This window comes from Halichoerus grypus, chromosome 4 (assembly GCF_964656455.1).
Source record: "Halichoerus grypus chromosome 4, mHalGry1.hap1.1, whole genome shotgun sequence".
Lineage (NCBI taxonomy): Eukaryota > Metazoa > Chordata > Mammalia > Carnivora > Phocidae > Halichoerus > Halichoerus grypus.
The window spans coordinates 32,697,617-32,711,814 of record NC_135715.1 but is presented as its reverse complement, the minus strand read 5'-3'; the positions used below and the strand labels follow the sequence as shown (position 1 = coordinate 32,711,814).

At 36.8% G+C, this 14,198-nt stretch overlaps 1 protein-coding gene across 3 annotated transcripts in view; it reads right to left on the bottom strand.

The window, feature by feature from the left end:
* KLF12 (KLF transcription factor 12) overlaps positions 1-14,198 on the bottom strand; it is a 575,200-nt gene that overhangs the window by 277,299 nt on the left and 283,703 nt on the right. For all 3 annotated transcript variants that reach the window (XM_078070259.1, XM_078070258.1, XM_078070260.1), the window contains one exon: positions 5,248-5,311. In XM_078070259.1, coding sequence (XP_077926385.1) covers positions 5,248-5,280 — 33 coding nt within the window. In that variant the 5' untranslated portion in view covers positions 5,281-5,311. The remainder of the gene's footprint in view (positions 1-5,247; positions 5,312-14,198) is intronic.

Genomic DNA, 14,198 nt, shown 5'->3' with positions numbered 1-14,198 from the left:
TTCAGGGTTACTAAAGAAGAGAACAAAACAAAAAGAAAATATACTTTAAATACGATTTAAAAATCTGAAGACATAAATACAGACTCTACTTCTCAGAGTTTAATGACAGGATCCAGGAAAAACCGATACAGAATCATAAAAACCAAGACATAATCGATGAAGTTACTGAACTTTCTAGCAAACCAAAAATAGTCCACAGACATCTGAACAAAAAGCAAAACAAGGAAAAGTAGATCAGTTTGCTTCAGTCTTCACAGTGACACCAAACGCCAGAGAGCAGTAAAGCAGTGGTTCCATATTTCTCACAAAAATAAGAATTAAGACTAAACTTTGATATCAAACTAAAGCTTTGATAATTATGGTTCATAATCACAAATAATAAAGAAATCACTGGCAATAACCTTAATCTTGATGGTAAAACAAGAAGAGGGAAAAGGGATTCAGAAAGAAATGTCACCAATTTTCCCATCTTCCGTAGCAAAAACTCAAAAGATGCTATTTTGAAGTTAAATTTGTTAAAACAAAAAATTACCAGAACTCAAAGGATTTTTTTTTTCCACTTAACTCTTTTTTTTAATTGAAGTATAGTTGATATACAATGTTGTATTAGTTTCAGGCACACCACACAGTGATCTGACAATTCCTTCTTGACTCATTGCTCACCACAAAAAGCAGAGTCACCATTTGTCACTATCCAATGTTATTAGAATATTACTGACTATATTCTCTATGCTATACTTTTCATCTCTGGGACTTACATATTTTATCACTGAAAATTTGTACCCCTTAATGCCCTTCATCTATTTCACCCATCCTCCCAGACACCTTCCCTCTGGCAAACACCAGTTTGTTCTCTATATTTAAGAGTCTTTTTGTTTGTCAAGAAGTAGCATCACACTGGTTAAAAGGATATTAATTTGAAATTAATAAATTCCTTCAGTTTAAATTCACTTTCTATTTCTTCCGTTATATATTGGAAGCAAAATGAAAAATAACTCATTAGAAATACAAAGTATAAATATGATATTTTCTGTAAAACCATCTCTATTTACTTGTATATTCACACACAGAGATGTTGTAAATAATGTTCACCAAATGTTAAAAGTTGTGAGACGGGGTGGTGATGGTGCATGCTTTAATGTTTTAAAAATGAGCAATACATCATCTTTCCAAATAATAAAGCCATTATTCTACTTTAATAATTGCATATTTCTCAGATCCCTGTATATCATTTTGTTCTCGTTTCCCAGTTAAGAGAAATTAGACACCCAAAAGTGAAATGACTTGATGGGAGAGTGACCTAATTCAGGATGATATTTTAATAAATATGTGATATACCTACTAGTTTCCATCATTATCAAATCTACTGATTTGGCTCAATACGAGGACGAACTTGTAATATAATTATATATGCCTGACAATAGGATGAATTGTGCCACACAGTAGGAAATTCCAAAGAGCACTTAATATAAGGCTGATGTAACCAACCAACTCTTCTAGAAAGTTGTCATACACGAAGCACATGTTAGAGTTAGTGACCTGTCAGGGTGCTTCCAATTCTGAAAATGTTTGACTTTATGATGCGAAGTCATACAACAAAGTCATGAACCTCTCTCTTATGCTATAAAAATAATAGTATCAGTACCATGCTCACATTTAGAGCTCTATGCTTTAAATCATTTTCATGAATATGTCATACTTCCCTTCCCCCAAAACAACTCTTGAAATAGGTAGGACAGGTGGTATTAGTTCTAGTATGCAGTTGAGAAAATTAAAATTCAGAAAAGAAGTCACTGGTCCATGATCATACAGACAGATCATTACAGAGCCAAGACTTGTTTTTCTGGGGTTTTCTGTTTGTTTGTTCTAGTCCATGTTTACCGTCCAAGCAACTACTCTACATAAATGCACAGTAGCCCAGCGCTGACCACGTTTTACTTACATTACCCTGGGGTTTTCCGAGCAACTATGCCTACTCAGTTCAAAATGGAAGAAAATCTAGGTTGCTGCGATTCTTTCTATCCTGTGTGAGGAAAGAGCCTTGGAACTTCATGGAAAAGAACTTTAAAGCAACCACACTATATATGCCCATCACTATGCTATAAACTCTTTTTTGGAAATTAAAGCTTTCTCAACAAAGCCTGCTGTTGTCCTCATGGTTTCCAACTACAAGAAGTAAAAGTCATCCACTGCTGATGCTAGATGGTTTAAGCAGCTGTTCATCAGAGGTAGTCCCAGAGCAGAAGTTTTAATGTGAACTCTGATAAGCCGGGCTAATGTATATGCATGCATACGTTTTGGACACCTGCTCCAAACCAGCAGCTGAGAAGCACTTGGTAAACATACCCTGAAGTGGCTGGAAAACAGATGGAGCAAAGCCAGGTTTGGGGAGCCAGGTCCCCAAACAAGCCACTTCATTCACAAGGACAGCAACTGGTGAAATACATTCGAGAGCATATATGCCATATTTTATGCCAATATTTGGGAAGAGAAAATAATGGAGGATGGGCTCTTTTCTGAATTTATTTGATGTTTTCTAATGGCAGAACGTAAAGGGACAAAATCAAGTGCAATGAAATTGAATAAAAGAACTTAAAACTTGACTAAAGGAAAGGACTTAATGCAAATATAGCTCTTTTCAAAGAGAAGATGAAGACAGATCCCAGAAGTGAGACTCTTGGTGTGGCCACAAAAGGAATTCTGCAAATGCTATTTAGGCCATTTAAATATTCGAACCTAAGCAGAAAGGCACAGCATGATATTCTGTGGCTCTTGGCAAGATTTTATCACCAGTGGCAAACTGGAAACATACTAAATAGTTTTAAAAGCCATATTCAAATGTCTTTTCAATTATGTAGACAGTGGGAATGTTGCTTCCACTGCTGACATTTTAAAACTTCATCTTAATAGTGACCTTGTCAATACACTTAAAATATAGAAAAGATAAATTTTCAAGCTCTGCAATTTTCTCCCTGAATCAGCATTGTTAAAACTCACAGCATCTGATTGGAGCAGGCTTAGAAAGAAGCACCAATGTATTCTCTGTTCTAAGGCGTCTATAGCTGAAAATACAGACCAAAAATATGAAAAACAGCAATAAGATAAAAATAATTCTTCAGGCCAAACACATTAAGTGAAATAGTCACTGCTCCTTCCTCCACACAGACTTCTGAGACTTCTATAAGCTAGGGGGCACAATCATTTAGAATGAATCACATATATTATAGTCAATCAAGATAATATTTTCAGAGTTTTTCCTCAGGGTAAGTAGTAACACAATGATTCTCTTTGCCATTATCTTCAGTTGTCATAAAATTAGTTACAGAACAATGACACTGTCAAAATAAATAAACTCACAAAGTTAATATTGATCCACTCAAACATAAAAATTTTAATAACAACTGAATGAAAACATAAAGTAATAATACCAACATCATATATAAGGGCTAAACATATTTTGCATGATAATGAGTGAAGGTTTCCATATTTACATAGGGACGAGCCAGGAAAATTTAAATTTATTACCTTTGCCTTAGGGAGTCCATAATATCGTTTAACTTCACTTTATGAATGAAATTATCAGTGCTGTGCTGGTGCTAGCTCATCCCCAGCTCATGAGTGCCAACTGTTAAATTTTAAGGATCCCTGCAAGCTAGGTGTTAAAATCACTGAAACCAACCATGATGAGAGTATTTACACCATGGGAATTGACAAGCATTACAGATTGGACCTCCCCGCCCCACCACCCAGTTTAATAGCACCTCACTGATCCACATAAAAATACACAGTATAGGGGCGCCTGGGTGGCTCAGTCGGTTAAGTGTCTGCCTTCAGCTCAGGGCATGATCCCAGGGTCCTGGGATTGAGTACTGCATCAGGCTCCCTGCTCAGCGGGGTGTCTATTTCTCCCTCTGCCCCTCCCCATGCTCCTGCATGCTCTCTCTCTTTCTTTCTCAGATGCTTGCTTTCTCTCTCAAATAAATAAATACAATCTTAAAAAAAAAAATACACAGTACAATTAATTTTCACAAAGCAAATTTTCCCACGTAGGCAATACTGGGGTCAAGAAAAAGAACATTACCATACACCCCCAAGTCTCCCTTGTTTCATGTGTGAATCAATACTCCCTCTAGAGGTCTGAAAATCTTCCAGATACAAATATTAGAAAGGAGCAATTTTAGCAATGATGAGGGAAGAAGGCAATGTTAAATGAAAGATATAACCTGGAAAGTCATCTGTAAGCAACTGCGAAGGTAGGCTGGCAGAAAAAGACACAGCATGATGTACATTTACTTGACAGTAGCAGGAGCAGTGGGGGAAGGAAAATACGAAACAGCAGGTGGTGCGCAGCTACACAAGGGTTATGAGGAACATATCTGCTGACCAGACCTGTAAAGTGTGAAAATCTTAGGAAAGAGATAGTTTAACATATTATAATTCTCTTTGTATTGCTTATGATTTTTTTAAAAGTATTTATTTATTTGACAAAGAGAGACATAGAGAGAGCAGGAACACAAGCAGGGGGAGTGGGAGAGGGAGAAGCAGGCTTCCCGCAGAGCAGGACCCTGGGATCACGAACTGAGCCGAAGGCAGACGCTTAACAACAGAGCCACCCAGGCGCCTTTTTATATCATAACCAGTACAGAGTAGGAGAAAAGCTGAAATAAATAACTGCCACACATAAAGTGATAGCCAGCATTTGATTACTGTTGAAATTCACAAGATATTTTTCCCCTCTAATTTAGAGGGGTACCTGTCTGTGAAAAACCAAAGTGAAAACCCCTTCATAGTCATCCCGCTCCTGAGGAAAGATGACACAGCTGGAGCAAAGAAGACAGCATATGACAGCAACCCTGTGCCATGTGGTGCTGGTGTCAGGATTACGCTTGTAGGAACTAACACATATGTACACAGAATCTGGCTTCTTTTGTTTTTCTCTGTCCCAGTGATCAGTTGCATCCAGTGATCTTCCAGTTCTCAATATTCATCAACAAGCTGATTCTTTAATTCCAGCTTAAGTTCTAGAAACTGATGACAGCTAAACTTGCACAAAAAAGGGTTCCTTCTTTATAAATCTCTTCATATTTAAGGTTTAAAAATTAAAAATTACACTTTACAGATATATATATCAAAGTATTGACCTCTGTCCCATACTCAGACACATAAGTGCTCTAATGAGAATAACAGCCCCAAAGTAATGTTCAACCTAAGATTTTTCACTCTAGTTATAAAATTTGACTAACCGACCTTTATTGTTTTCCTCTTCATATGGATATTCATTCATCCATTTGTCTCTAGAGTCACATTGATCCTGCAAGAAACACACACAAAAACAAATAATGAGAAAAAGTTCCCCATGTTGATGACATTCTTCCATTGGGGGTGAACAACTTAATTCTGCAATTCTTTAGGCTCTTGATTAGTAGAATGACATAATAAACACAAGAGCCAAAGAATATTTTTTTCATTAGTTATTTGTTTTTTGCTTGCTCTTTACCAGCCACTAAAGGGCAAAGTGGAGAAATGAGGGAACAGAAGTATGATCTCCAACTAGGACAGCTCCTGAGCACAAGATAATGAAGATCTGGATAAAGAGAGTCGAGGGAGGGAAGAAAAAGATCAGAGGGACAAAGGGGAGGAGAAATGGCAGAAATTGGTTTAAAAGTAAATTTAATATATAAAAGTCACAAATATTCCTACTGGAGCACTTGGCTCCCTTATTCTTAGCAACCAAGGGATTTTTAAAGTAACGCTGTTTTCCAGAGGAAATGATCTTTTTTTTACCTCTTTACATCTGATACAAATATGCAGCATAATTAATATGAATACTTTTCGGTGCCTCCATGTTGATCCATACCCAAGTAACTTTTTATATTTTTTTTAAAGATTTATTTATTTGAAAGACAGAGAAAGAGAGAGCGCATGCGGGGTGGGGGGAGCAGAGGGAGAGAATCCCCAAGCAGACTCCTCGCTGAGCGCAGAGCCCACCACCTGGGACTCAATCCCACGACCTTGAGATCATGACCTGAGCCTCAATAAACCAAGAGTCCAGTAGGATGCTTAACCGACTGAGCCACCCAGGCGCCCCCCACCCCCAAGTAACTTTCAAAAAATTAATCTAATATATGCCACTTCTCAAAAGCTTCCATATCCCCAGGACCATTTGGATCTCACCAAATATAATTAAATATTGCTGGATTAGAGAGTTCTGATTACAATAAACCATTTGAAAGTCCTCCTGTTTATTTTCATTCAGCATTATGTAACTTGCTTCAGAATTCCCTTTTCATGAGGCAAATTTTCTTTGGCATTCAGTTAAGCCAGCTTAGTAGGCATAATTGATTTTGTTTTTTCATTCGGAATTACACTCAAGAGGGGACATGCCTTGGCGTTCTTAGCAGCACCCACTCTGTGCGGGTGGCTTGTGCTGGTGGCTCACCACTGCAGCATCGGGACGAATTTCCTCTGCGTGTATCTCCATACGTTTGAACAGAAAAAGGGTTCACTCGCTCATAGGGCCATAAATGAAACCGAGCACAATTCACAAGTTCCATGGGCAGGGGGACTGGCCTTTAATTTTATTCCAGTTTTAATCAATTAACCAATTTCTCCTCTCTCTCTCTCTCTTCCCCGTTGCCCCCTCCTTTCTTCCTCTCCACTTCTCTCTATATATATTTATAATATTTATATATAAAAATACATACATTTATGTCTCAAAATGCATCTAATATATACTATAGTCTTTACTACTAGAAATGCTACTAGAAAAACAATATAATATAAATGTAACATTTTAATAATATTTTGGGGCGCCTAGGTGGCTCAGATGGTTAAGCGTCTGCCTTCAGTTCAGGTCGTGATCCCAGGGTCCTAGGATCAAGCCCCACATCGGGCTCCCAGCTCAGCAGGGAGTTAGTTTCTCCCTCTGCCTCTCTCCCTTCCTCATGCTCTCTCTCTCTCTCTCTCTCAAATGAATAAATAAAATCTTAAAAAAAAACATTTTAATAATATTTTAATATTACAGTGGCAAAATAGAAAACTTCCTGGAAATTCAGAGTGTAATTATTCTATTTTACATTATGAAACCATAATATGGTATCCCTTGAAAGAATTAAAAAGTCATCTAAAACACCATGTTCTTATCAAACACGTCTTGTCCTTTCTAGTCTTCAAAATATATCTAAATCGATCAGTTCCAACCTAGCAGAATGTACTAGGTACGTCAAAAACTGGCTTCAATCTTACATTCCAATTCTGTAAGGTTTTTTTCTTCCCCCCACACTTTGATATATCCTGGCCATTTTCACATGAATTTCAACTTCCTAATGCTTAATCCAAAATTCATAACCCTCTACTGTAGGGATACATTTACTCCCTAATTTTTGTCTAATAGTTTACGATTTTGTGCTACCATGATAACACTTAAACATCCTTCTATGTAAATCTTGTATATGCCGGGGTCTCTGCTAGCCTGGATGATGCCTTTGTGCAGGTAGAAAGGACACCCTCTCTGGGCAGACACAGAGAGGCTCCAATCAGGAGGGAGGGCCTAGCAAGCAGAGCCCATGGTAGATTTTCACCACCATTCACCCCCCAGCTGGGCACCCTCATCTACTATACTTAGCTGCTCTAAGTCTGCACCTTTAATTACTGCCTTAGAATATAGTTATAGAAGTATAATCACCGGATCAAAATAATAGGAGCTTTTTTCCTGGTTTTTCAAAATATCTTTTTAAACATCCTACACCAATTTATACTCCCCACAGAAAAGGAAGCACTGCTAACATAGTGCTTCTTTATTTCCCGAAACACGGCACATTACCTCACACATTTCAGGGGGATCAATAAATGTTTGTCAAATGAGTAAATGAAGCTAGTAATGACAAACAGAAGAAAAACAAAATAAACTCATGTTTCTATCCATCATGCAGATTTTTCTTATCCAAGTAACTAGGGCTTCCATTATTGAATTTGTATTTTTAGATAAAATTAATCTGCTGACTAAAACATTAAATTATGTGAACAATACCTAACACAATATCCCACATTTTGACACCATTTGGGGACTTACAAAGTAGCCTAGTGATGTAATTTGTACTGAAAGCAGTTCTGTGACTTGAGTACATGAACTATTTTAAGATCCATTTGACAATGATGATCAGAGATTAATTTCGTACCCAAGGTAACTAGTTAGATAATGTCAGGGTCCTTGTAAAACTCCTTAGAGCTCCACATCTGAACATGGTTCTTTGTGGTTTATCTCTGCAACCACCTACAACTTCAATGTATACCTCTGTATGTTTTATACCTGACGAGAGCCTGGTATAATGCTAACTTTTGTTTTCCATTCAATTCACGCTCCTCAAAGAGTGTGCAAGCTCATCTCTTGCTCTGCAGCTCCCCTCCAGCACCTCATATTTTAAGTAACGCAAATGAAGACACAGTTTAGAGCTGAGAAGACCGATCCCTCATCTCGCCTCTGTCTCCCACTGGCCATTGGACCTGAAACAATTCATTCAACCTCTCTGAGTCCCAATTTCCTTCTCCACAGAATCAGTGGTAACAGAAATAACCTGTTCTATCTACCCCACCTACCCTAACTGAAGTCATGTCTATGCAGCAATCTGTGTTGTCATTCACATAGGAATTCTCACTCCTTAATCAGTGGTCCAGATATTAAGCAAGAAAACAACAGGGTTTCCCAAAATTGAGGCCACAAAACAGACAAATCTCTACTTTATTCATGCTAAGGGGCCTTTGTGTTGTTCCCCAAATCCCCATCAAAGTCAAGCCATGATATAAAATAGGAAAATGGCACATTTCCAGCAACAGTTAATATCTCATCAATTTCCTAATTAAAAGATTGCTTAAGTCTGCCAAATAGGTTTGTAAAATTATCCAGTAAATTTTCTCAAAGCACGGAAGTTTTAAAGGCCACCGTCCTCATCAAAAATTCATCGTACATGGTTTTGATGCTTACTTTCCTGGCTCCAAAAATGATTCTCAATTGTCAGGTAAAGAAAAAGCAAAGGGTTGGTCACTTATTTCAACACACACACAAAAAAAATGTGAGAAATAAGAAAAGGCACAAAATATTACATTTTGGAAAGAAGTTTAGATTGATTTTTAAACAAAAATATTGATGCCTAGAACCATTAGTAAATACTCCTGTTTTAACAGTGAGTCTGGAGAAATTGTAGCAATAGAGAATCAATCATCTTCTAAATCCTGTTCCTTTCTAACTCTTGTTTTCTCCCATAAAATTTCCTAGTACCCTGGACAACTGACCTTGGCCAGAATGCATGTGGCTGCTACCCACCTTAATGAAGAAGGAGTTACACTTCAGGGCACTATATCATTACCCTGTAGTAACAAGCTGCTGGCTCTTCATCACATTTTAAATGATCCATTATGCTCTCCATCTTTAAAGGTGAGTGTTTAATACATTCACCATACTTCAGGACCCATAAGTACACTTGTTACTAGTTCCTCTGAAAATCCCTTTTATGTGTCTTTAAACAGAGAAAGAGAAACACCTTTTAGAGGTGTTTATAGACACCTGACTAGTCAGGGTATTCCACGCTCTGCCCAAAGGTAATTTAGTTGCTCTGTTTCAAGTAAATTGAATTCTGGTAATGGTACAGCAATTCCATTTGGAATTCTGTCTTCTAGATTCAGTTTCACAAATCATTGCTTCATTAGTTGTGATCCTGTGTTTTCAAGGGCTGATAAAAAAAAAATCAGGTAATAAACGTTTATATACATATTCATATAACTTTTAAAGCCGATTAGGGAACCCGACAGGCAGGCTTTGTGAATTTAAGTCGTCAATATTATATAACAGATCCATCTTGGCCTTGCTATGCATCAAGGTTTTTGATCTATAAGTTGCCTTTTTTCATTTAAAGTTATTTCTGTTTTATCTGTCGCAGTGAGTTATCTTGGGAACTAAAAATATTTGAAGGTTAATCTAAATATTTCTGGAGATAAATGCATATCTAAGTGCTACGTTTTCATAGCTATTTTGACTTAAAATGAAAAGAGACGCTGAAGACACAAAGCAGTGAGCTTGTTGCTAGGTGACAGGTGACACCTACCGTATCTCTTCTGAACTTGTACAGCATGAGACGTCTTACTGCTGAGAAAAGATACACGGATTTCCGTGGCACAAACCATTTTCTATAGAGAAGCAAACTAGTCTTCAGACACTCTTTTTTAACATAGGCCATAAGTAGTCAGCAATTTAGGTCTATACGAATATCCAATTTTAGAGACGCCTCTCACCACAAATAGGAAAAGACAGTTCGTTATTTTCCATTTTGGGAATATGGTTCTACATTCTAAGTAATGTCTACATATGAAATACATATAATTTTCATGATTTGTAATTAAAGAGTGATCATTATTCTTTATATCTCATGAATTCTCAAAGTTTTAACAGAAATCACTTCAACTAGGGTAGGTAGAGTCCACAGAGAAAGCAGTATCTTTATAATAAGTAATCCAATTTCCATTAAATTTATTAACACAAGACCATCATAGCAAAGACCTGATGAATTAAAAAAGAAAATACAAAAACCTTCAAGGTAGATTATTTCCTGGATATATTTTATAATTACACACCTACTTTCTAGCACTACCTCCCTTCCTTGAGACAAAAACTCAGGCACAAAGTTCCACCCCTTTTCTTTGACTCATCAGGCAATTCAGGTGATGATATACAAACACCAAGAACTCTTCTATACCCACAATTTCAGGATCTCACATGAATTAACGACATGCTCTGCTCCATCTGGGAAAGACTGTGCTTTCTCATGTTGGGAAAAGATCTGAACATGAATACCAAACAGAATGAACACCAGCATTAACACTTGGCAATAATGTGACTTAAGGCAAGCGGTTTAACTTTTGCGTGCCCTTGTTCCTCATTTATTAATATTGTATCATGGGACACATGGGTGGCTCAGTCAGTTAAGCATCTGCCTTTGGCACAGGTCATGATCCTAGGGTCCTGGGATGGAGCCCCAGGTCCAATGGGCTCCCTGCTCAGTGGGGAGTCTGCTTCTCCCTCCTCCCACCCCCTGCTTGTGCTCGCGTGCGTGCTCTCTCAACTAAATAAAATCTCGTTGGGGGGAGGCAACTATGAACATTGAAAAGGAGAAGGTACAATGTACTCACCACACACTCTGGCACATATTATTCAACAAATGTCAGTCCCAACCCTACTCCTTACATTTATAGTCAAGCACCCAAACTCCTATTTCCACTAAAACTTTCCTGAGAACTAGGAACAAACAATGACCTACTTGAATCCAAGTTACACTTCCTCAAGACTACTGTCAACCCGGGTTGTGTGTTTTTTACAGGAAGGTCTTGGGACAGACGACAGGATGACCCCCCCTGGGCTCTCACAGTACAGTGTCTCCAATTCCTCCACTAAGAGAATTCAATGATGCTAACAGAAATAGGAGACGGGATTTCAGGTCCTAAATAACCAAAAATTCAATAATAATCCCTATGGAATTCTATTAGTTACACAGAAATCAATTGAAAATTCTCCTTTATAAAAATGTTCTTCCCTATTTCCAGCTGTTTCTCTGAAATTATGCTTCCACTCAGGAATTTTTCACTATTAGCAAAGAGCAAACTTTAAGAATTAAGGTCTCACTTGGAGTAAGGTACGCCCCGAAGCTTGAGCAAACATTTAAGAACAGAGTTCACTGAATAAACAGCCCATTTTCAGAGGGAGGAGGTAAAGCAAAAGCACACTGACGTGGAAATTAATTACTCTTTTAATCTGTTTTCAGCTACCATTACACTGCATCATTCTATGCAGACAGAGAACAAATAAACCTTTAAAAGAAAGTAACCATAGCAAATGAATTAAGCATTTCTTTTACATATATTGTGCTCAATATAATGGTTTGAAAAGTAATTTATGCTATGCTCATATTCAAGTGTAATTGCCATTTTATCGGGACTGCACAGTCAAAAATCTGATTTGTATTGCAAAGGACTGACAAGATGATTAAATTTTGTCTTCATATGTCTAATTTATGTGATTTAGATTACAACACAAATATGAGCATGTGCGATTTGTACTCTCACAGGAAACTACGGCATATAACACTACATTCTGCCAAAAGTAACTTGGCCACACACGTTTGCATTCACATAAAGAACACTGACAACTTTCTCTCAATCTTTTCTATTGGGCTGTGTTTTTAACCATCATGCTAAAGATATTAAAAATCTTTGTGGAGTTTCTAAGGGGCTGGTGGGAGAAATGAAATAATAGGGTGCCAGTTCACTTCCTAGCATTTTATGCAAGTATAATGTGGTTGTGTGATTTATACATTAAAAAGCAAGCTTTCAGTTTTGAAAACAACTGAAAATAAAATCATGATCAACACACAGTTGATACCAATTAAAAATGCATAATTCACACAAGCCTAAGAATTTCTCTACTATTTCACTTCAGTGAGTGTTGTCTGCACATAGCGAGGCATATATATTACAGGGTAATTATACAAATTTTATACACTAAAGATCTATGACATAGTCAAGAAAAATAAGTTGCCTTATTCAGTATGCAGTATACATATTTGGCTTTCCTATTAATTATTGCCTTCTATGTTTAACTTGTCAATACTAAGCAAGATAAATTCTATTCAAATGCATAGTAAACAGTTTGCTTAGGGAGTAAATTTATTTTCTAGTCCATCACAACAATAGTTGATTACAATATGTTGCTCTTATCCAATTTTGAATTAATTCATGTGAAATAAAACAAATATTTATTAAATTGTAGAGGAAAACATTCCATCAAACTGCAAAACCTGAGTGGAAAAACAAATGGCACACATGTAATTACAGCTGACATTTAAATGAAATTTGCAATCTCAAAACATTTAACAATAATTAGAAAATATCAAACGAGATATTTTTAGGGTACTTTTTATGTTCAATCTCTTCAAATATCTGAACCCAGAGGAATTTTAACATAGGCGGATTTTAAAATAGAATTTGAAGGATGGATCAAAGAGCTTAATAGATTTGTTTTACTGACATTTTGATATAATGATACAAAAAAAGAGGATTTATTTGATATTTTTAATGAATGTCTTATGGGTTGCCGAATGCCTTACTGAACAATAGTTTTGTCCAGCTGAACTCATCAATCCAGTGTGTGCATTCAGACATCACAATCATTACCCTACGTAGCTCATAATCTGGCCCACCACAGATAGCAAGCTGTCATAATAAATACATTATCAATTAGTATTTCTCAATGATGAGCAAATTAGTAGACCGTCAAATGGCTTGTTTAACCATATGTTTCTCTCATGACTAAATAATACCAGAAAATCAAAATACTATTTCTTGAGAATGACAAATGATATATTAGGTTGATTCTTGTTTACAAGGATCAAAGACTCCTTTAAACACTGGCAAAATATGGAAACTGGGAGTCAAAGCAAATATAATCCAAGTAATTGCTAGCAGATGATGAAGGTCTGCTGATTTATAATCGTGATATTTCTTACATGGTATATATATATTCTGTTAATTCATCCATGAATCACCTATATGCCAGGAACTGAGGACATTAAAAATCATATGCCACACTACCTGATTTAAAGAAGCTCACAAAGGCGAGACAAATATAAATAAGTAAAATAATTATAATAACAGCTACCATCTATTGAATATTTACCATATGTTTAACACTGACTAGCTGCTTGTATTATTTAATAAATTCGTGTACAAAGCATGTGACCTAGGATTCGATACCCACATTTTACAATAAAAATAACTGTGACCAAAGTCCATATTCTCTAGCCTATATCAAGTCACATCCTCAATAACACCATAGGAACTCTGGTGAAGAACAAAGTATAGTGGGAAGTTGAGGGAACCCACTGAGGCTTCACAGAGGAGGTGAAACAAAGTTGAGTCTTGAAAAGTGGGGAAGAAGAGGTATTTCAGGGAAAAGGTATTCATTAGGGAATCAGTACATATAAATCTGAGTCTCAGAACAGTCATATATATATGTACAAACATGTATAATTTACTAAGTGTGTACACCACACACACACACACACACACACACACACACACAGCATCCTGGGAACTGGTATATTTACACTAGCCAGCACATGCCACCTAAAGAGGGGCTCTAACATGGAAAAGAAGTC